Source organism: Mobula hypostoma, chromosome 9 (genome assembly GCF_963921235.1).
Source record: "Mobula hypostoma chromosome 9, sMobHyp1.1, whole genome shotgun sequence".
Lineage (NCBI taxonomy): Eukaryota > Metazoa > Chordata > Chondrichthyes > Myliobatiformes > Myliobatidae > Mobula > Mobula hypostoma.
In genome coordinates this window covers 29,595,047-29,619,648 of record NC_086105.1, presented here as the reverse complement: position 1 = coordinate 29,619,648, position 24,602 = coordinate 29,595,047, and the positions used below count along the sequence as shown (strand labels likewise).

The 24,602-nt window shown below is 43.2% G+C and overlaps 1 protein-coding gene across 1 annotated transcript in view; it reads left to right on the top strand.

The window, feature by feature from the left end:
- Positions 1–13,258: 13,258 nt before the first annotated feature.
- Positions 13,259–24,602, top strand: part of LOC134351592 (sodium- and chloride-dependent GABA transporter 1-like) — a 48,654-nt gene continuing 37,310 nt past the window's right edge. Inside the window, exons 1-5 of the mRNA XM_063057953.1 lie at positions 13,259–13,394; positions 13,557–13,885; positions 17,321–17,452; positions 22,835–22,935; positions 24,082–24,191. Coding sequence (XP_062914023.1) covers positions 13,663–13,885; positions 17,321–17,452; positions 22,835–22,935; positions 24,082–24,191 — 566 coding nt within the window. The 5' untranslated portion in view covers positions 13,259–13,394; positions 13,557–13,662. The remainder of the gene's footprint in view (positions 13,395–13,556; positions 13,886–17,320; positions 17,453–22,834; positions 22,936–24,081; positions 24,192–24,602) is intronic.

The window sequence follows — 24,602 nt, the reverse complement described above, 5'->3', positions numbered from 1 at the left end:
CCTACTTGGACATTTTCTCAATCTGGGCCTGAGTTTAATCCTCAGATGAGAAAGGTGGGCAGTGAGGTCAGGCAGACAGGGAGATTATTAGAAATACAAGAAATTCTGCAGATACTGGAAATCCGAAGCAAAACACACAAAATGCTGGAGGGACTCTGCAGGTCAGGCAGCATCTATGGAAATGAATAAACAGTCAACGTTTTGGGCTGAGACCTTTTGTCAGGACTGGAAAGGAAGGGGAAAGACAGCAGAGTAAAAGGTGGAGGGGGAGAGGGGGAGGAGAATAGCTAGAAGGTGATTGGTGAAGCCAGTGGGTGGGATAGGTAAAGGCTGGAAAAGAAGGATTCTGATAGGAAAAAAGAGTGGAATATAGGAGAAAGAGAATGAGGGGAGGCACCAGGGCAGGTGATAGGCAGGTGAGAAGAGGTAAAAGGCCAGAGTGCGAATAGAAAAAGAGAGAAGGGGAAGGAAATTTTTTTTAGCAAAAGCAAATTTTGCTAACATAGCTCAATCCTAATTTTAATGTAACACATTATCTAACTAATTTTATATGATTAATTTACTATCATTATTTTAAATAGCAAAATATTTGACAGAGAGGTGAGATTAATGTCACATCAAACCAGGCTGAAGAACTGGGAGAGCAGAACAGTATAATGTGAATTTACACAGGTAAATTCCATTAACAACATCAACAAACAATAAGGATGGAAAGATGACAAATCACATCCTGATTTTTAATGTAATGCAATATAGATACAAATGATATTTTTGCGATTAGAATGGAATCCATTTGCTTCCTCAGAACATGCATTAGTAATGCTGTGAGTGTGGCCCGGTTGAAACCCCAGTAATGTTCAGTTAGTTAATTAAGTCATTTGTGTTCCATTCATTTATCAACTGCGGGGATGTGCTCTTTTATATATGTTGCATGCCCCACATTATTTTCTGAGTCATGTGCACTTGGTGCCCTCCTGCTCTGTGTTCAGTCCTCTGTGCTGTTTAGTTTGCAGACACTGTGCTGTCTGCCACATGCTCCAGCATTTTTTTGCTGTGCACTCTGGTCTTCGCTTGATTTTTCTTTTGCTGTCGCCTAGGGCAGTGTTCCACTCATCTAGTTGGGCATGTAAGTAGAAATGACATCCAATTATACAGCAATCACAATACAACGTGATGGAAAACCTACATGAATGAAAAAGTGCATCGGCAACATGGGATTGTTGAGCATCTAGCCACTGCAAAGATTAATCACTTTTGATTTCTCTGTGAGGGCCCACTATGTCAGGCTATGAAGACAGAGTTATTATTTATATAGCAGGCTGTCCAGGAGGAGTGAAACAAGAGAGAAAATTACCTGGCAGAAGATGATGAGAAGTCCATAAGAGCTCCATCTTGTCTATCAATCCTCTGTCACTGGACAACTGTTCTGGAGTAGGGGGATTGATGTAAGAGTCACTTCTACTCCCAGAATTGGAGTTCCAAGCAAAGGCAGCAGGAGGGAACACAGATGAAGCCAGATCAAACACTGCAAGCAAATGCTACAAGTGGTTCAAACACTTACTGTATGAGAGAAAACAGCTTTGTGCTTTATATTGTTAGTTGTCTCTGAATAATAAAATGATTATTACAAGCTACATCTGTCAAATCAACTGTTAACTGCTCTGTCTTAACTGTTACTTTTCAGTAAACTAGGAACATGTTCCCCCGACTCTTGAGTTTAAACCATATGCTGCAAAGAGCAGAACCTGTTCCTCACCTGCTACCCGAATCACTGAAAGTAGCTCAGCTCAGACACAATCAGAGTAAACATCGAGAAGCAACAGGACACAGTGGATCACAGTGACTGGCAGCTGGTTTGTGTATTTCTAATTTAGGCCGGAACCATGGTTAAAATAATCGCTTCAAATTTCACATCTAGTTTAAGGTAATTTCCAGTTGCACATGGCTGCAAAGTGCAGTCGTTTTGATGTTCACCCTGATTTTGGTGGTTCTGAAGTGGTTGATGAGATCAATGTGTACGGTCCGGGTGCAGAGTAGTTATAATGTGCTACATTCCTTCAGGAGCTTATGTTGATTTTTTTGTGTGCATGCAGTATAGGAACACAAGGTTGCCAGTAGCTTCCCATGTGCTCCTTTCTCCACTTTGAGCGGCTCCTAGGAATCGGTCAGAATGCTGCATTTTTCCAAGGAGACTGGGAATGGCTTTGAATTTTTTTTCCTCTGCCCACCTGGTAACATTCGAAGCTTGAGCTTGGATTGAGTGTCAGTTTTGAGAACCTAGTGTTGCACATGAGAATAACGTGTGGCCTGTCCAACAGAGCTGGTGGAACGTAATGAGGGCTCGAATAGTGGGGATGTTGGCCTCAGAGAGCATGTCTACGTTGATTTGTTTTTTCTTTACAGCAGATTTAAAAATTTTGTAGAGACAACGTTGGGGGTACTTTTCCAGTGTCTTGAGGTGCCTGCAGCAGTTACCTAGGTATCAGAAACACACAGGAGGGCATAGATCATTGCTGCCTGGTAGACCATGAGTTTTGAACCAGTTTTGTGGACTTTGCTCTTCAAGCATCCTTTTCCTCAAACAACTAAAGACTGTGCTGAAGCTGACGTGAATTTGCCTTTTTTGAGAGGTGACCGCCAAGTTATGGTAAGTAGTGCAAGTTATATAAGTCTTGCTGTGAAACTTGTATTGCCAGAGGGCTATGGGGACAGCTTAGTTGAAGAATTTTGTCTTGTGGACGTGGAGTATGGGACACGTTTTTAATGTGCTTCAGTGAATAAGTCAAAGATGCCTGGGAGCTCAGCCTCTGAGCACATGCAGACGCTGCTACTCTCTGCACACTGCAGCTCAACTACCGAGACAGATGTAACCTTGGTTCTTGTGTTTAGTTGGTGTAGGATGGGCAGTTTACTAATAATCTATAGATCACCTTCACTCCAGTGGGAGGTTTGCTGGAGGCGAGTTGAAAAACTGTATTGAGAAAGAATATGTTGGTGCAATGACATAGACTTGTTTAATACCAGTCTTCACTGAGACTGACTTTGTGGTAGAACCTTTAATTAGAATTATGCCTTGAAGCAAGTATCTGATGGAAAACTATAGTCTCTTGATGGATAGACAATGGTTCTCTGTAATCCCTCCCAAATGATGGAGTCAAAGGCTTTGGTGCAGCTGTGTAAACCTACGTTCAACAGTTGGTACTGGATGCTGAACTTTCACATGGTGAAAATCAAGTCCACCTTGTGTCTAAGTGAACAGAATCCACATTGATTTGAGGTATAGCTTTCCAATCACTGGGAGGAGGTGGCTGTCACCTCCCAGTCTCCACCCAGCTAACACGAATCACTTTCCAGTCTCCACCCAGCTAACAGGAAACATTTAGCATTCATTTCCAACTCATCACCTGCAGCCTATTTAAACCCAGCTCTCATCCTCAATCCTTGTTCACTCATATGAACCAGTCAGTCAGCCTCACCTTCAGTTATCTTGTTGCCTGTGGTGTTTAGTATCTGTTCTCTCTTGTAGCCCCTTGAGGCTTGTTATTTTTGCAGTCAGTTATTAAACTGATCATTCATCACTGAGTGGCCTCTGCTATTCTGCTTTTGGGTCAAGCTTCCTCGACATTTCCTGACAGAGCGAGTGAACCAGTGATTAATGCAGCAGAGTTTGCATGCCGAAAGGAACTCGTCCATCTATATGAGTACACAATCTAGAAGCAGCAGGAAACTATTGACTATCTGCTTGCCACTGTCAACCAACTCTCCGTCTCGATACCGCATCCCTGCGCCAGTCAACATCCTCCCTCGGAGCCCCGAATTCTGGTGCCTGAATGTTTCAATGAATCCCCGCCCCAATGCCATAACTTCATATCCCAGTGCTTCTTGCACTCCGAGCTCCAGCCTTCTCTGTATTTTATAGACCGAGCCAAGATCACCTTCATCATCTCTCTCTTTACTGGGCAAGCACTGACCTGGGACACCACTAATTGGAATAACAAGACCGCCCCCCCCCACCTTTGCAACAGCTATGAGAATTTCAATGCTGAAATGCAAGGGGTTTTCGACCATCTGGAAAGTGAAAGGGAGGCAGTAGATCAGATACTTTGCCTGCATCGAGGCTCACGCTTGGTGCTGAATTACACCGTGGAATTCCGGACCTTCATGGTGACTGGAATGAGGAAGCACTGCTAACCCGTTACCATCAAGACTTCTTGGAGCATTTGAAAGCCAAGCTGTCTACCTGGGAGATGCCTACAGACCTCAAACACCACATTGCTCTGACCCTCCATATTGACAAGCATCTTATGAAACAACTCTCCAATCACCAACCAGAACCCCAGTTCCATTCTTAGAACCATTTTAGGCTCCAGGACCCTCATCAGCTGTGCCTCCAGAGCCTATGCAGTTAGGGAGAGCTCCCTTAACACAGCAAGAATGTGAACACAGGAGGAGAGACAGCTCGTGCACCTAGTGCAGAGCAGGTGACTACCAAGTCCTCAAATGTCCACTGTGTCCAGGCAATGGCACCACCCTATCGAGATGGGGGGCCTTCTATCTGGTAAGCATCCCCGGTCCCTTATTCCAGCACCATAGCCTGAGTTGCTCTCTCTGTCTTCCTCCAGGCTCCAACAGCTCTATGTGCACAGGAGGCTTTGATGGACTTTGGCACAGCAGGCAACTTTCTGGACCAGACTCTGTATGTGCAGCTTGGAGACAGGCTCCTTATCGAGCCCATCTCTCATCTCTTCTATATCACAGCCACTGACAGATAACCCTGGGGGTCTGGAATGGTCAGTGCACGCACACGGCCTGTGCATACAAGCATCAGAGAACACCATAAGTCCATCCATTTCCTCTTGATCGACTCACCCAACACTCTTCTCATCTTTGGTCACGCAATTTCAGCTCTACACAGTATTGTTATGGAGTAGGAGACAGGGAGCCACTTGCCATTAAATAGGCCTAGGAGGAATGGAGACATTAGCTGACTGGAAACACTGAGTCCTTCCTGATCTGGACTGACCACCAGAACCTATTATCATATATAACAGAACCCCCCCCGCCACAATTCAACCTACATCAGGCTCACTGGCCCCTCTTCTTTGTGCAATTCAACTTCACATTCTCACTGTTCACTGTTTTCTCACTGTTACCATCGGGTAGGAGGTACAGAAGCCTGAAGGCACACACTCAGCGATTCAGGAACAGCTTCTTCCCCTCTGCCATCCGATTCTTAAATGGACATTGAAGCTTTGGACACTACCTCACTTCTTTTAATATACAGTATTTATGTTTTTGCACATTTTAAAAATCTATTCAATATATGTAATTGATTTACTTGTTTATTTATTATTATATTTATTATTATTATTATTTTTTCTCTCTGCTAGATTATGTATTGCATTGAACTGCTGCTGCTAAGTTAACAAATTTCACATCAATAAACTTGGTTCTGATTCTGATTCTGACATTCTTCTCCTGACTGGGCTCCAAGAACACTAAGGAAGATGATAGTCTGACCCAGCTGAAATGGAGGTGAAGCCTCAGCCCATCATTCCATCCTCCCAGACCCTTATCCCAATCATTTGGGACCCTGAGAACCGTATCTGCCAGGCTGTGTATCGTGAGCCTGTTCTGGCCGACGCTTTTCATAACCACACGTATGTCCCGCTGGCTGTGCGCTCTGGGGCACTCCAGTGTGCTCTCTCCTCACCCCTCTCCAGCCATCCGGGCACATGGCGGACTCCGGATTTTCTGCGACTCTGGTTCTGGTGGTGCACCATTATCGCAGATGTATGTCGGTTTGTCACTGTCTTCTCTCATTGAGCCCAATCCAGTTCTTCTAAACAGAAGTCCCCTGGGTTCCTGCAGCCCCTACCAGTCCCTCACCACCTACAGTCCCGCATTGTCATGGACTTCATCATGGATTTGCCCCCTTCCAATGGGACCATGTTGATCATGATATCAGTGGACAGGTTCTCCGAGGCAGCCAACCTCATTGCTCTCCCTAAACTTCCGTCAGCCACTGAGATGGCAGACATAATTCTCCAACATGTCGTTCATCTCCACAGCTTCCCTCAGGCCATTGTGTCAGACTGGCCCACAGCTGTCGCCCACTTCTAGTGAGCCTTCTTGCTTTGCTTTTAGTTAGCTGCACGGTGGGTTTTTTTTTGGGGGGGTTTTTTTCTTTTTTTTTCCATTGATATATATAAAATTTAGTATACTATTATGTTATCTTGGTTTCTTATGTTTAAATTACATTGTAGTAATTTCTTTTTGGTATTGATATCTTTTGGAATTTTATTATACTTTAACATTGTATTAATGTTTATATGGCTTACCTTTTTTGTATACTTAATCAATAAAAAGATTTAAAAAGAAAGAAAGAAAGAGCCTTCTGTTCCCTCCTGCACTTCTCAGTAGGTTTGTCCTCTGGCTATCATCCACAGTCAGAAAGAGCCGATCAGCAAATGGCGAAGATCCTCTGATGTTTCACCGCCCCTAACCCTTCTACATGGAAGAAGTATCTGCTCTGGGGATCAGCGCCTCACCATTTACACAGCTCCTCTGCTACAAGTATGTCGCCCTTTGGTGTGCTTCATGGCTACCAACCCCTGTTCTTCCCCACGGAAGAGCCAATGGTGGAGATGCTGTCTGCTAGGGTCTTGGCTTGCTGCTGGTGCAATAAGGAAGGGGATATGGAGGGCCATCTCAGCTGCTAACCATGCTTACTGCTGCCAGACCAAGGTCTAGCAGTGCCCAGCCAGACTATTCCAGCCTGGAAATTGTGTCTGGCTGTCCACCTGATAGCTGTCCTTGTGCACTGACTCCTGTAAGTTCTTGCCCCAGTTCATTGGTCCCTTCAAGATTACCCATCACATCAATCCAGTCACTTACCATCTCCAGCTGCCACCATCTCCGCACATCACACCTACCTTCCATGTGTCCTGCCTCAAGCCCGTCGTCCGTGGACCACGCAACCCAACTGAGTGTGCTCCTCAGGACCCTAAGATGATGGAAGGTAGTCCTGTGTACACCGGTTGATGGATTCACATTATTGTGGATGGAGTGTCAACTGGGAAGGGTACTCCTGGAGGAGAGGTCTTGGGTGCCATCCGGTTTCATCTTGGGTCCATCGCCCACCGAGAAATTCCACTGGACACATCTGGATCTCCCTGGGCCATCAGGTGACATCTTTAGGAGGTGGGGGAGGGAGTGTCCTGCCAGCTCTGCACGGGCAGGCACTTCCCAGTCTCCACCTAGCTAACCGGAATTACCTGCCACTCATCTCCAACTCATCACCTGCAGCCTATTTAAACTCACCTCATCCTCAACCCTTGCTCAGTCACTGAACCAGCCAACCTCAACCAGTTGCTCCTAGCCTTCTGTTACCTTGTTGCCTGGGATGTTTAGTGTCTGTTCTCTCTCATTTTGTTGCCCCTCATGCCCTGTATTTTTGCAGTCCACTATTATCCATGAATGAAGTGATCGTTCATTGCTGAATCGTCCCTGCTGCTCTGCTTTTGGGTTAAGCCTCATTTTCATTTCCTGACAGTGACTGAGGAGGACCCTGGTCATGACTTTCCTTCTAGCAGATGGTAGGGAGGCCCCTCTGCAACTTTCATAATTGAACTTGTCTTTTTTCCTGATGTTGTTCATGATTACAGCAGCGTCGAAGACTCCTGGTGTAACTTTCTCATCCTAGATGTGTATGACTCTGCCATGACCCCTGCGACCTGCTGTAGAGTGTTGAGCTTCTATCATTTTTGAGCACCTGTATTTACTAATCAATATCTTAACTAGACTTGTTAAGCCCTTATGCTTTCAGTGGAATCTTATCAAGTGTATTCTGGCTGGCACGTGTTTCCTGCATTCTATGATTATTTTAAGAGGACTCTCATTCAGTGCCTTAGCGAGGGTCATTGTGTCGGAGAGGATGTATTACCTCGTGGTGTCGTTCAGTTGTTCCTCTGAGGTTCTGTTGGTATTGTGATATCTAACCGTAAAACCAAAAGACATAGGAGCAGAATTAGGCCATCTGGCCCATCGAGTCTGCTCCGCCACTCAATCATGGTTGATCCTTTTTCTCTATCTCCTCCTCAACCCCAGTTCCCAGCCCTCTCCCCTTAACCTTTGATGCCATGTCCAATCAAGAACCTATCAATTGCTGCCTTAAATACACCCAACAACCTGGCCTCCACAGCTGCATGTCACGACAAATTCCACAAATTCACCAACCTCTGGCTAAAGAAATTTTTCCACGTCTCTGTTTTGAAAGGGCGCCTCTCTAACCTGAGACTCTCCCACCATGGGAAATATCCTTTCCACTCTACTCTGTCTCGGCCTTTCAACATTCGAAAGGTTTCAATGACAGCCCCTCGCACCCTTCTGAATTCCAGCAAGTACAGACCCAGAGCCATCAAACGTTCCTCGTATGATAACCCTTTCATTCCTGGAATCATCCTTGCGAACCTCCTCTGGACCCTCTCCAATGCCAGCACACCTTTTTTAAGATGAGGGGCCTGAAACTGTTCACAATACTCAAGGCGAGGCTTTACCAGTGCCTTAGAAAACTTCAGCATCACCTCCTTGCTCTTGTATTCTAGACTTCTTGAAATGAATGCTAACATGGCATTTGTCTTCCTCACCATTGACTCTCCCTGCAGGTTAACCTTCACGGTGTTCTGCACAAGGACTCCTAAGTCCCTCTGCATCTCAGATTCCTAGATTTTTCCCTGTTTAGAAAATAAATGGAAACCTCTTGTTTTCATCTCTTCCTGGGGATCCTGACCTTCCTCTGCACCTGGGTCCAGCACTTCGTGAGTGCACCATGACAGATTGATTGTGAAATTGTGACTGAAGTTCTTTACTAGAGTTTCTCTGGGGACCTCTTGCTGGTCAAGCATGGTGCCAAGGGTTGGGCAGTTTGTTATGAAGGAGAATGAAAGCCAATCACATCAAAGACAGAATTGTTGTGAATTTGAGCTTTGAAGTATTCCCTCCAGTGGGCACTGACTGGGAAGCTTCCCTCCATTCTTAGCCTGGCACTCAGTAGGGGTAGGGGCTTAAGTATTTCAGCCGTATGTGGACTTGACAACACCAAAGAATTCACACGTCATGATTATCAGCAAGCTATTGGGCTTCCTGTACAACTTCCACCCATGATCTGTTTTTTTTGTGTTGTTGTGTCACAGGCTTTGCCCTTAGGGCACAGTGGGTCTAGCTTTTTCTACGAGAAATGGTAGATCTTCCTGTCAGGAGCCACCTTATGTCCAGGTTTAATTGGTCTCTCCATGAGAATATTTAATCTGACATTTCATTTCTGAGGATAAATAATACTAATTGTGGTTTGAACACCTATAGTATAAAGTCATGAAAATATTGGATATTGATTCTTTAATCATGCAGAATTCCAGCAAGGCTGGGCCATAATCTGATTCGACAAGCAAATCAATACTCATTAAATGCATCTCAAAATAGAATGAAGTGAGTCAGGAGGAAAGAGTAAATTAGAGAGAAAAAGGCATGAAGATTTTATACTCAGTCAGTGGATTACCATGTGGTATGGTGATCTATCATGAATACAAGTTTTTTGCAGAATCTGTCTTGAAAGGACAATTACTAATTAAGAAGAGGTAAGATTTTATTTGTTGAAGGTGTATAGTTTTTTTAATATAAATAGGAAAACCTCCTGCAACATCTGTAGAAATAATATACAAACTTTTCTGTGTTGTGTGGTGTGCAGCAACATAGGATCAGCTCTTGCTTTGGAATAGTTTGTGTTGAAAACTATTGTCAATCTGACGACAGAGGAGATCATACTGGCTCTGGTGTCAGCCTTGATCACTCTCATCTAGTGTATAATCTACTTTAGATATATCGCAAGCCTTTTCTATATTATTAATGCACCCTTCCAGTTTGTGAAAAGAATGGGTTAGATCTGGAGGAAGATTACTGTTAGAAAAGCTAACTTTAACCTTGCAGGAGGAGACTTTTCATCATTTTTCTAACTTTTCTGACAGATGTTCTGAACAGAAATTAGTTATATTTATTATTCTTATGAAATGTATTAAATTTCACCATTATGTTTCATCTTAACCGCTTGTTATAATTTTAATGTCAGTCATATAATAGTCAAGGTGACAACTGGTACATTTACAAACTGTATATTTCCCCATGTCCTAAGAAAGGCAGGTAGGCGAGAGTTTTGTCAAGCAGCCCAAGTCTCCTAAGAAGTGAAATTTACATTATTATTCATACTGTGTATTGGCGAGATTTTCTAGATTTAATGATTAACATGTAGACTCTAATGGATGTTTATCACATGCTTGAATAATTTTTCATGATGGGAGGTAATATCTTATCAAACTAAAACAATGACTTAAAATTATTACTGAAATTTATTTGCTAATTATACAATGAATAGCTGAGTTAGACAGTAGGGTATCAGCAAGTACTTAAAAAGCATTGACATCGAACAATTCACGTGGTTGGTCTAATTGTTCCTTAATGGTAAACTAAAATAATTTTGGCTGGTGAATTCTATGGAAACAATTTCTCATGTTAACATCAATCAGTACTGTTAGTTGTCAAAGTTGAGATGAAACTCTGTTCCAGACTTGTTATAAAAGCTATCCCTTTGGAGAAGTTTTTTAATGAAAGCAGCAAACCCCGAATGAAAAACATCCAAGCACTGCTTGCATTTTCACAATAAGAAAGGATATTAACATTCGGAAGAGTGTGCAAAGGATGAATCAGGAGCAGGAACAGAGCACACAGTCACACAGCCTGCTTTGCCATTCAATAAGATCATGGCTGACTTGCTTGTAACTTAAAATCCACAAACTCGCCAAAGTCCTGTAGCCTTTCATCCCTTTAGCTTATCAAGAATATACTAATTCTGAATTTACATTATTCAGAATCTGATTTCACTGTTCTTTGAAAAATAAAATTCCAAAGACTTCCAAATATCTGAGAAGGGAAAGTTCATCTCTGTATTAAAGGATGGCTCCTTATTTTTAAACAGTGACTCTTAGTTTTAGATTCTCCCACAGGAGGGCGCATTCTATCCACCTATCAAGATCCCTCAGGATCTCACATGCTTCATTCATATCACCTCTCCCCTTTCTAAAATCCCTCAGATACATGCCTAGACTCTCCAGCATTCCTAATAAGACAATCCACTTATTCACATACTGTCCAGTAAATCTTCTCTGAGCTGCCTCAATGCATTATTGCCCTCTCATTTACACATAGGCTAATATAGTAATGCAATCTCCGCAATATCCTGTATTATTGGAAGAGCATTCAGGTTGTTACTGGGAATGTCGGGGCCGTTCATGGGAGAACACAGGACCTTGTTTAAGCAGGAGAAGGAGCATGACTTGGCCTGAAAGGCACCTCTTGCGCCATCTGTAGAATGGTTTGTATTTCCATCATTGGCACCACCAGCTACCTCAGAACATAATAATCTGGAGTGGAATAAAGCCATTCCTGATGCTATAGGATGACCAGAGGAGAAAATAGAATATCTGAAGCATAATCTTTCTGTTGTAAAATTCAACAGCTCCAGCAATTATCAAGAACAATCTGATTGCAGCACTTGCATAGTCGTCTTTCGTGAATCATACACCAGGACATGCGGATCCCTCTGCTTCTCAGAATTGTATATCTGTTATTCCAGCCCAGAAAGGAGGTAGAAATAAAGATGATAAAGATGAGCCTAATGTTTCTCATGTCCACCACCATCATCGGGTGGACTGAAAAGGCGGGGTTTTGGGACTGGAGGCGAGGGCTGGGCCAGTTCTGCTCGCTGCGCTGTGACGTTTGTTTCACTCTCCGCTGCTTTGAGGCTGTGATCCTGCTCCGGCCGCTCCGGGCTTCCAGTCTGCGAGCTCCGCTGTGTGACAAACTGAGGATGAGACTGTACGCGGGCTCCGGCTACTCCAAGCTCAATGTTAATGGGCTCACTTTCGCTCTGAATGCTGCCGCTGGCTTTTATTGTTTGCATGTTTTGTGTTTTTTTTCCCCTTTCTGGGCATTGGGCGTTAGTTGTCTTTTTTAATGGGTTCTTTTAGGATTCTTGTTTTGTGGCTGCCAGCAAGGAGACATATCTCAAGATTCTATAATTTAAAATACTTTGATAATAAATGTACTTTGAACTTTTTTTGAAGATCGAAACATACAGTGAAGTGTCACTTGCAATGAATCAAATCAGCAAGGATTGTGCTGGCATCCTGCAAGTGTTGCCATACTTCTGGCTGCAAACATGTCTTGCTTTGTGATTAAAAGAATACTTCCGTAATGATTTACAAATAAATACATAGGTCTGAGAAAAGTAACATACAAAAAGTCACCTCATTAGAGAGAAAATCTGGAAATGCTTTTCTAACTTCCCAGAGGATCAAATCTTGTTCAGGCAAGTACCCTAGTGGTAATCATTGCATGCAGTATTTATGGTTATACAAGGTGACCTCTACAAGACATAGCCAAAAGTTTCATGACAGACATTTTTGCAGACAGGTATCCATTATATACAGTACACTATATACAGCATCATCATTTCCAACCGTCCACTGTCCCCAGACTGGCAACTGAGTCACAACAGAAAGAAGTTATCAGGACATTGCAGGAATACCAATCCTTATTTAAAAAACTTTGTTATGGAAACCAACTTTGAAAGTAGAAAATGAATCCCAGAAAACCTCAGATGATGGAATTGTAAATAAAAACAAAAAGTGCTGGAAACACTCAGCAGCTCATACAAGGGCTCTTCGACCTTAAACATTAACCATTTTTCTTTCCATAGATGCTGCCTGACCTGCTGAATACCTTCTACATTTTTTATTTTAATTTTAAAGTTGGGAACTTTGCTTTCATGAATACTTGATGTTTATTTTTCAAATCCAGAATATTGACATTATTGGAATCTGATAGAGGCAACCTGGTTTAGGACGGTGAAGAAGTTACTTATGTACATACCTTCTCATAATGGAAGACTTGATTGAAACTTTTTACCGGGCTGGGTTGTAAAACTTTTTCTTATGGTGACTCTAAACAGGCTGAAGCAAGCTACACTCACTGATCCAGTAAACCCTGATGGAGGGTATTAGGATCATGACTTGCAGATATAAATTCAGTTCCTCTGCACTTTTAGTCTCAGTAACTTCATGGGTTAATAATTGTTTTTGTTTCTGATGCTAATCTAGCCCCTTTACAGTATCACTACTGTCTCTATTACTTTTAAGGTTGTCGAGTTAAAATAAAACCTGCCACGATATTGGCAGTGCAGAAATCCCTATGTGCCTGAGTTGTCTGATGTGTTACATCAGATTTCAAGTCTCTCTGTGCCAGTTTTACTGCAGCTCAGTTGTTTTCTGACATTTTCTTTGAAGGCAAGTGCTTGCTGGAGTCTGTGATTTGTCCTTCAAGTGGGGCTAGGGTGTTAAAAATATACCTAGGCCTACTTGAGAAGATATGAATTTCTGCCCCTCCCAACCAAAGGAAACAGAAGAGGGATTACATTTACGTTAACAAAATCTTCCTTTTCTTTTCAGACTTCCAGTAAGAAGTGAAACCTTAAGGGAAAAGCCCTTGATCCCAGCAAAAACTGTCAGAGAGTGCAGGAGGTTGATAAGTGGAAGGCCAATGTAAAGTAGATGAATGACACGGGAGATGGAACAAGATTCACTAGAGATCAGCTCAAGGCAGGCATGGCCCGAGGAAACCGCAGAAACTCCAGACAGCCAAGCTGCTAAAAACAAACCCTTAAAAGACAGAGGGAACTGGAAGGGAAGGTTTGACTTCCTTCTTTCCTGTGTGGGCTATGCCATTGGACTCGGGAATGTCTGGAGATTTCCTTACCTCTGTGGAAGAAATGGTGGAGGTAGGTCACAGTGTCACATGCTATTTGTATAAATATGGTAACTATCTGAATGCATCTGAGATCAGTAGTACATTGTTTCCCTGAGAGCACACACATGTCAAAGGCTGCTACACTTACAGTTCTTAGCCCATTTGAGCTGCAGTCTTTACCCCTCACACCTGAGTGAACCTGGATTTTTTTTAACCTTTTCCCGGATATTGATTCTTTACTCTCATGCTCCCTATAAACTAACACTGCTAATATTCACACATTTCCCCAGCTCATGCTGGTGAACTCCCTCATTCTAGCCCTCATGGTTTAGACTTACCCTCCTGACGTGCCTTCTTCCCCTCTCTGCCACCTCATCAGCACACTGGCATCCTGCGCTTCTGGAGCTGTTGGCGTGCGTCTCCCCCAGTGGCTTCAGCTGTTTGTCATCACTGCTACTCTCCCTCCTACCTCCCCTCACCCCATCCCACTGGTCTCACCGGCAACTATATCTGCTTGGTCAGTGTCTGTGCTGTTTCTTTGCCTCTACCCTTTCCATAAGAGTGGACTTTCCATTTCCTCCCTGTGTTCCCACTGGTACTCCCCTTCAGGGTCAGTGGTCTATGAACCCCACAGCTCTTCCTTCCTCTCTCAGTCTACATCTTCATGTTTCTTGCACTTTATTTGTCTACCTGCACTGCGCTTCCTCTATAACTAACACTACAATATGGATTCTGCTTTTTTCCTCTTTTTTTTATACAACTTCACTGTGCTTTTGCATGGATAGATGGAATGTAAGCAAAAGCTTTTCACTGTAAACACGAGGAAATCTGCAGATGCTGGAAATTCAAGCAACACACACAAAATGCTGGTGGAACACAGCAGGCCAGGCAGCATCTAAAGGAAGAGGTACAGTTGACATTTCAGGCCAACTTACTTAGTCCTGACAAAGGGTCTCGGCCTGAAACGTCGATTGTATCTTTTCCTATAGACGCTGCCTAGCCTGCTGCGTTCCACCAGCATTTTGTGTGTGTCGCTTTTCACTGTACCCCTGTACATGTGACAACAATAAACCAGTTACCAATATTCAACCAAATGATTGAACTTTGCTAGTGGCTGAGTCTCTGCAGAAGCTAGTGGCTGAGTCTCTCCGGAAGTCCAGCAGACTTTCTAAAGATTCTCTGTTGTTTGTTCTCATCTCACTGAATCAGAATGCACTTAAATTGAATCTATGACCTCTGGTACCAGCTAGGTGAAGCGCCAACTCTGCTTTTACCTTGCTATGCTCTGGAAGAATTGTTTATTTTCAATAAGATCAGCTTTCTTCCTCTCAAACTTCCGAGAGTATATGCCCAGTCTGTTTCATCGTTCTGCATACAATAAACCCGCCCAAACCCAGGAATCTATCTGGTAACCCTTCAATAGGTGGAAGACCAAACATGTACATAATATTACAGATGTAGTCTCACTGCTCCCCACATACATTGCTAGGCCCAGGATCCCACACCCTTCCTGTTACCAAATCTGGGATCTTGCACCCCAGCTGGGATTCTACTCCTGTGATGGACTTGCTAAAGAGATGAGAGACAATGAAGCATGCAAAATAAACAGAAAGCAATCTGGATTCAAACGTGGCTTTGTGGGACGGGCCAACACACGGTAGCAGATGGTTGCCTCTCAGAGTCCCACCAACAGCGAGCCCTGCTGCACACTAGTCAAAGGGCATATAATATTGCGTGTCTTCAAAATCAATGATCTGGATGAAATTGTGGTTAACGGGGTCAGCAAATTTGCAGATTATACTGAGATTGTTGGGGGGGGGGCGGGGTGACAGCAAGAAAGGCTATCAAAGCTTTTTGAAAGCAGGATCTGGACCAACTGGAAAAATGGGTTGAAAAATGGCAGATGGAATTTAATGTGGACAAGTGTGAAGTTGTTCACTTTGTGAGGACAAACCAGGGCATGACTTGTACAGTGAGCAGTAGGGGACTGAGGATTGTGGTAGGCCAAAGGGATCTGGAAATATGGATTCATAGTTCCTTGATAGTACTGTCAGCAGTAGATAAGGCCATAAAGAGAGCTTTTAGCACATTGGCTTTCATAAATCTGAGTACTGAGTAAATGAGTTGGGATGTTATGTTGAAGTTATATAAGATACTGGTGAGGTCAAATTTGGAGTATTGTGTGCAGTTCTGGTCACCTACATCTGGATCTGTACATGGATGGGAAGGGTATGGAGTGCTATGGTCCAGGTGAAGGTCAATGGGAATAGGCAGAATAACAGTCAGGCACAGACTAGATGGGCTGAAAAGCCCATTTCTATGTAGTAGTTTATGACTCAATGACTCCCTTTTAATTATATATTAATAGAAATTTAACGCATTTTATTATTTTCCTAGGTACGTACTCAATGGCCACTTTATTAGCTAGCTCCTGTATGTTTGTGGTCTTCTGCTGCTGTAGCCCATCCACTTCAAGGTTCGACATATTGTGCATTCAGAGATGTTTCTGCGCACCACTGCTGCAATGCGTGGTTATCTGAGTTACTGTCGCCTGTCTGTCAGCTTGAACCATTCTCATCTGATTTCATCTCACCTCATTCTCATCTGTCAGCTTGAACCAGTCTGGCCATTCTCGCCTGATCTCTCATTACAAGGCACTTTTGCCAAAAGAACTGCTGATCGATGAATGTCTTTGGTTTTCACACCATTCTTTATCAACTCTAGAGGATGTTGTTTGTGAAAATCCCAGGAGACCAGCAGCTTCTGAGATACTTAACCCACCCCATCTGGCACCAATGTTCATTCCATGTTGAAAGTCACTTAGATCACATTTCTTCCCCATTCTGATGTTTGACAGAACCAAACCTCTTGATAGCTCTGGGCCTGTACTCGCTGGAACTTAGAAGAATGAGGCAGGGGAGGGAGCCTCACTGAAACCTATTGAAAATTGTAGATAGAGTGGATGTGGAGAGGATGTTTCCTATAGTGGGTGAGTCTAGGACAGAGTGCACAGCCTCAGAATAAAGGGACATCCATTTAAAACAGAGATGAGGAGGAATTTCTTTAGCCGGAAGGTAGTGAATCTGTGGAATTCACTGCCACAGATCACTGTGGAGGCCCAGTTATGAGAATATTTAAAGGGAAATTTGATAAGTTCTTGATTAGTCAGGACATCAAAGGTCACAGGGAGAAGGCAGGAGAATGAGGTTGAGAAGGATTTAAATCAGCCATGATGGAATGGTGGAGCAGACTCGATCGGCTGAATAGCATAATTCTGCTCCTATGTCTTGAGGTCTTATGTCTGCATCCTTTTATGCTTTGAGTTGGTGCCACATGATTGGATGATTACATATTTCCATTAAAGAGCGGGTGTACAGGTATACCTAATAAAGTGGCCACCAAGTGTATATTTTTCTCAGAATTGCATCCCTTTGTTGAAATAATGTTCCCATGTATTGTATTTCAGGTGCGTTCTTGATCCCATATTTTATGACACTGATATTTACTGGAATCCCTTTGTTCCTACTGGAAACAGCTCTTGGTCAGTACACAGCCATCGGAGGACTGGGTGTGTGGAAGCTGGCCCCCATGTTTAAAGGTCTGTATTTTTGAATGTTTAATTTGGAAGATATTCTGAAAAGCTTTCTACTTTTAATAAATGGGGTGAAGCTTCTTCCAAAATATTTGGAATGTTTGGTTGAATTTTTTTTACTGTTTTGGCAAAGAATCAGTAATATAATAAAACTAGTGTTTAATAATTACATAATGCTAAGATTATGCATATAGAAAAAGGATGGGAGACTGATAGAAGTTAAGGTGAAATGTTAGCCTTTTGCACTCTGAGATCTAAAATTGGATTGAAATAATGAAATCCCTTCCCCTCTTAGTCTTTCTTAGGAAACCTCTACACAATTACTCTACAGTAACAGTCACCTTACTAAATTAATGAATACAAAATAAAGACCTGGTTGTTGATCACCAAAATTTGTCTTAACAAATTTAATCAACATGTCTAGCTAATAAAAGTAAGGCATCTCAAAGCACTCAAGCTGTCTATAAAATTAATTTAACTGCCTTCCTCTCAAGATTAGGGTGGGGTAGGAATTAAATGCATGCTTTGCCAGGCAATGCCCACAAGACCAAGATTCAATTAAAAAAAAAGTAGTTGTGCATGAGCTACTTTGCCACAAAATTTGCAAAATTTATTGTTTAAGTAAGGGGAGAATTAAATCATAAATGTGGAGAGCATACTTTAATTGGCAAGATGCAGTTATGGCTAGTGGTGCAAATCCCTACTCCTGACTCCCTTGGATGAAAAAGCACAGGAGTGGGAATGTCACTCTGAAGCAGTAAAAGAGTTTCACTGTTTCTGTGGCTGATGTATATGAGTGGATCTTTGCATTTAGTGGGAAAGAATATTTGTGATGATCAGAGCCAGGAGTCAAATCTTTTAAATAGCTAAGAAATGGAAGCTGATTAACCATGATGGAAGAGGAGAAGACGTGGAAGGTTAAGTCACACTACCTGTCAACCTATTGCCTGATATCAGCACCCCTGACAGTCCTTTATTTAAAAGTTTCACACAGAGGAAGAGTTTGCATGTGGTCATTAACTGGCTGTGATTTTCCTTCAGCTGGAAAAGAGCAGGGGGAATGCGCAGAGCAGGAGTGAGCTCCCTGTAAGAGAAACTTACAAACGAGTTTTGCTGCCAATGACATAGATGTGGATGGCAGAGACTGTTGAAGCAAGCTGCTGGGTACGCACACACACAATGCTTGATGCAGCTTGCCAGCAGTCACACTTCAGCCTCCAGGGTAGCATAGAATCACAGCGTCATCGAGACATAGACTAGACAGCTTGGAACCAGGCCCTTTGGCACAACTTGTTCATACGGACCAAGTTGCTTAATTGGGTTAGTCCCATTTGCCTGCATTTTGCCCATGTCCCTCTAAACATTTCTGATCATCGTACCTGTCCAAATGCCTTTCACATGTCTTAATTGTACCCGCCTCTACCACTTCCTCTGACAGCTCATTCCATATACTCATTACGCTCCGTGTGAAAAGTTGCCCCCGGCCCATTTTAAATCTTTCCCTCCTCACTTTAAACCTATGCTCTCTCGTTCTGAACTCCCCTACTCTGGAGAAAAGACTTTGGCTATGCCCTTCACAATTTCATAAACCTCTATGAGGTCACTCCTCAGCCTCTGACACTCCAGGGAAACTGGTCAGCTTAAGCAGCCTCTTGTGACCCAAGTCATCCAGTCCCAGAAACATCCTTGTAAGCCCTTTTTATTATTACACCCTTTTCAGTTTATTGATGACTATCTTAGAACAGGGTGGCAAGAATCATTTATAGTAGTCCAAAAGTGGCCTTACCTTTTACAAGTGTGCCAAATGCCTTCTTCACCATCCTGCCTACCTGCATTGCCGCTTTCAAGGAACCGTGTAGCTGCCTCCCTAGGTCTCTCTGTTCCACAATGCTCCTCAGCACCCCATTATTTACTTTAGTGCATTGTAAGGTAGATGCAGTACTGGAATACACAAATTCAACTTGTTAATGCCCCTCTGCAAAATGGCATGAATTAATTTATAAATTTATGTTACAAGTTTAATATTCATTGGTTATTATTTTTGGAATGAGTGGATGAAATGATGGCCAGCACAAGTGGAAAAGGGAGATCTAGAACTGCTGATGAACAAATAGAACTGTTGCTGAACGCTAATTTGAATCTCTATAAGCAATTGCAATCAGAGAACCTAGCCCAAAGGTCACTGATGAGGTTGCCTCCTCCCTGCTTCTTCATCCACTTCCATTTCCTCACACTCCTCCTTCCATTTCCTCCCACACCTCCTTCTATTTCCTCCCACTCCTCCTTCCACTTCCTCCTACTCCTCCTTCCATTTCCTCCCACTCCTCCTTCCATTTCCTCCCACTTCTCCTTCCATTTCCTCCCACACCTCCTTCCATTTCCTCCCACTCCTCCTTCCATTTCCTCCTACTCCTCCTTCCATTTCCTCCCACTCCTCCTTCCATTTCCTCCTACTCCTCCTTCCATTTCCTCCCACTTCTCCTTCCATTTCCTCCCACTCTTCCTTCCATTTCCTCCTACTCCTCCTTCCATTTCCTCCCACTTCTCCTTCCATTTCCTCCCATACCTCCTTCTATTTCCTCGCACTCCTCCTTCCATTTCCTCCTACTCCTCCTTCCATTTCCTCCCACTTCTCCTTCCAAAACCTCCCACTCCTTCTATTTCCTCCCACACCTCCTTCCATTTCCTCCCACTCCTCCTTCCATTTCCTCCCACTCCTCCTTCTATTTCCTCCCACTCCTCTTTCCACTTCCTCCCACTCCTCCTCCCATTTCCTCCCAATTCTCCTTCCATTTCCTCCCACTCCTCCTTCCACTTCCTTCCACTCCTCCTTCCATTTCCTCCCACACCTCCTTCTATTTCCTCCCACTCCTCCTTCCATTTCCTCCTACTCCTCCTTCCATTTCCTCCCACTCCTTCCATTTCCTCCCACTTCTCCTTCCATTTCCTCCCACACCTCCTTCCATTTCCTCCCACTCCTCCTTCCATTTCCTCCTCCTTCCATTTCCTCCTACTCCTCCTTCCATTTCCTCCCACTTCTCCTTCCATTTCCTCCCATACCTCCTTCTATTTCCTCGCACTCCTCCTTCCATTTCCTCCCACTCTTCCTTCCATTTCCTCCCACACCTCCTTCTATTTCCTCCCACTCCTCCTTCCATTTCCTCCTACTCCTCCTTCCATTTCCTCCCACTACTCCTTCCATTTCCTCCCACTCTTCCTATTTCCTCCCACTTCTCCTTCCATTTCCTCCCACTCCTCCTTCTATTTTCTCCCACTCCTCCTTCCACTTCCTCCCACTCCTCCTTCCGTTTTCTCCCACTCCTCCTTCCATTTCCTCTCACACCTCCTTCTACTTCCTCCCTCCATTTCCTCCTACTCCTCCTTCCAGTTTCTCCCACTCCTCCTTCTATTTCCTCCTACTCCTTCTTCCATTTCCTCCCACTCCTCCTTCCATTTCCTCCCACTCCTTCCACTTCCTCCCACTCCTCCTTCTATTTCCTCCCACTCCTCCTTCCACTTCCTCCCACTCCTCCTTCCATTTCCTCCCACTCCTCCTCCCCTGCTGCTCCATGGCTGGTTCCACGGGGCAGTGCCATCACCAAGATGAGGCTTTGCAGCATGCAGTAAACTGCCATAAATCTTGACAGAAACTCTGCCAAACCTAGTGGTAGATCCGGTCAGCAGAATCATTGTTGCAATAAGGTAATAGTCTGCTGTATTGTAGCACTTACAGCAGTATTGTGTTCATTATTAGCATGCTATCTATGTGGATATTTGTTGCACAACAGATTGAAGCCCCATTTTGATGCCAGACTTGGCCTGCTACTGAGAACTCCTGCCCCACCCCTTCCTTTGGTGCTTATTATATAATTTCTTATAACCCTCAGCAAAATTAAAGTACTCTAGAAACGTCTAAATAAGTAGAACCACTGTACCACACATTAAAAACCAACCAGTAAATAATGACTATTCTTACACAGTTTATAGGGAATTCCTTGCATTTTAAACAACTTTACACGCAGCAGTCACACTGTGTTTATAGACAGGAGCACAATCCCGTGCATTGCACAATTTCATATCCAATTGCAAGGTGACAAAGCAAATCAAAAGCCTCCAGGGGCATGTGTTGCTGCACTAAAGACATCATTAGCTAAGAAGAATTTAATTGTTGTTTCAAGAGTAGAACATCTTAATAAATTGCAGGCCCCATACCAATGATTTGCTTTCTTCCTACTTGTTGAATATTGTTCATATTCAGAGTGAATTGTATTGGTCTAGTCTGTGATTTTTCATTATTCATTTTTAATAAACTAACTGATAAGAACATAGAACATAAAACAGTACAGCACAGTACAGGCCCTTCGGCCCACAATGTAATAAAAATCACGAAAAATAGAGGTCCCAGAACCGATCCCTTTGGGACACCACTAGTCACAACCCTCCAATTTAAATGTACTTCCTCCACCACGACCCTCTGCCTTCTGCAGGCAAGCCAATTTTAAATCCCCTGGCCAAACTTCCCTGGATCCCATGCCTTCCCACTTTCTGAATAAGCCTACCGTGTGGAACCTTGTCAAATGCCTTACTAAAATCCACGTAGATCACACCCACTGCACTACCCTCATCTATATGCCTGGTCACCTCCTCAAAGAACTCTGTCAGGCTTGTTAGACATGATCTGCCCTTCACAAAGCCATGCTGACTGTCCCTGATCAGACCATGATTCTCTAAATGCCCATATATCCTATCTCTAAGAATCTTTTCCAACAGCTTTCCCACCACAGACGGAAGGCTCACTTGTCTATAATTACCCGGACTATCCCTACTACCTTTTTTGAACAAGGGGACAACATTCACCTTCCTCCAATCTTCTGGTACCATTCCCGTGGACAACGAGGACGTAAAGATCCTAGCCAGAGGCTCAGCAATCTCTTCCCTCGCCTCGCGGAGCAGCTTGGGGAATATTCCGTCAGGCCCCAGGGACTTATCCGTCCTGATGTATTTTAACAGCTACAACACCTCCTCTCCCTTAATATCAACATGCTCTAGAATATCAACATCACTCATATTATCCTCACTGTCATCAAGTTCCCTCTCATTGGTGAATACCGAAGGGAAGTATTCATTGAGGACCTTACTCACTTCCACAGCCTCCAGGCACATCTTCCCACCTTTAACTCTAGTTGGTCCTACCATCACTCCTGTCATCCTTTTGTTCTTCACGTAATTGAAGAATGCCTTGGGGTTTTCCTTTACCCTACTCACCAAGGCCTTTTCATGCCCCCTTCTTGCTTTCCTCAGCCCCTTCTTAAGCTCCTTTCTTGCTACCCTAAGGTGATTGTTTATTGATGTCTTTTCCATATTAAACTGTACTCTCATTCCTGACAGGAGTTGGGCTGGCTGCTGTAATCCTGTCATTTTGGCTCAACATTTACTACATTGTGATCATAGCATGGGCTCTCTACTACCTCTTCAGCTCTTTCTCAACGGTGAGCCTCAGTATTCAGGTATTACTATCCGTAATTTTCACCAGGGCTCTTTTGATCTCATTTGTAACTTCAGTGGCAGACGTGAAGAAAGATTAAAGAAATGGTAAGTGTACCATTTTGATAAGGGCAATACAATGAGCTTTACTTTTATAAAAGCAGGAACAACTTGTTGTTTGTAAGAAACTTTTTTCCGCTTTCCATACTCAATACAACATAGAAGGAAGCCATTCAGCCCATCCAGTCTATTCCAATCATATCCCTGCACTAGTTTTCACTCTAAGATATTCTCCTTGTGTATTAACCAACTGGCAGTTTACAGTGGTGAATTACCTTACTGATCTACATGTCTTTGCCATGTCGGGGGAAACCCATGTGGTCACAGGGAAAATGTGCAAACTCCACACAGCTGGAGGTCAATATTGAATCTGGACCTGGATAAATAATGCTCTGTTTGGATGTTAGAGAGAGGTTTGGTTAACTACTGGGCTACGTGTCAATTTCCCACATCTTCAGATTGTGAGCAGCAACATCACGTTGCATTTATATGGCCCCCTTTAGTACAGAGAAACCACCCAAGAGTTCATGAAAGGATTACACAGCAAAATATGACTCAGAGCTGCAGAAGGAAAAATTATGACACGTTTGCGGCTAAGTAGGCTTCAAATAGCACCTGAAAAAGGGAAAGAGAGGCAGGGAAGTTTAAAGAATATATTCCACAGCTTGGGTCTCTGGCAGCTGAAGGTGGAGATCATGGTGTGGCATACTCCACAGGAGATTGTTGGATTTAAATCTCAGAGGTGTTTCGTTATTATATAATTTAAAAGGAAATCAGACATTTTCATAAGATAATGTTGGAGGTGGTTTAGTCTCATGCATCTCTTCAAACTGGACATGGAGTTAGAGAAAGCAGCTACAGATGAGCAGTTGCTGGAGGACGCTGAGAGGAGACACTATATATTGTGTATTGTGGAGGCTAACCTGTTCCCTTTGGATATTATCAGGAGCTCCCAGAAACAATGAAAAGAGAAAGACCCCAACATTAATTCTGGATCAGTGAAGAATGAATAAATAGCAAAACAGACTATTTGGATTTTCTTTCCTTGTTTTAAACACGTTGACTAATGGACATATTAATCTTTTCTTCAGGTACTTCCTTGGCAAAGCTGTGGCAATAGTTGGAACACAAAAGCTTGCTTCTCTAACTATTCCCTGGCTGATACCTCCAACCTGACCAGTGCAGTGACAGAATTTTGGGAGTAAGTTGTGCTCATTTAACTAGTGAATAGGATTGGATAGTGTTTGTTAATTATATTTATGTAAAATGTGATATTTAATGGACAAGCAGGGCACCATGATTCAGACTAGCTGTTCAGCCTTGGGTCATTAAAATTTAGGAAACATGTTTTGGAAGCTTGTTACAATATGAGGATATCTGCAAAAAAAATCTACCATAAAATTAGCAATATGGTCTCCTCTCTGAGTGATGTACACAATGTTTTATGAAAGCTCTGGCAAACCATTGGTACAAGGTGACTTTCAGCTATCAATGCAAAGTGACTTGTCTGTGCTTATGAGATGTTCATTGCATTCAGAAAACAAACCAAATAAATTGTGAGAAATACCTCAGAATACACATTTTCATAATAGCTATCTATGTATCATGCCTA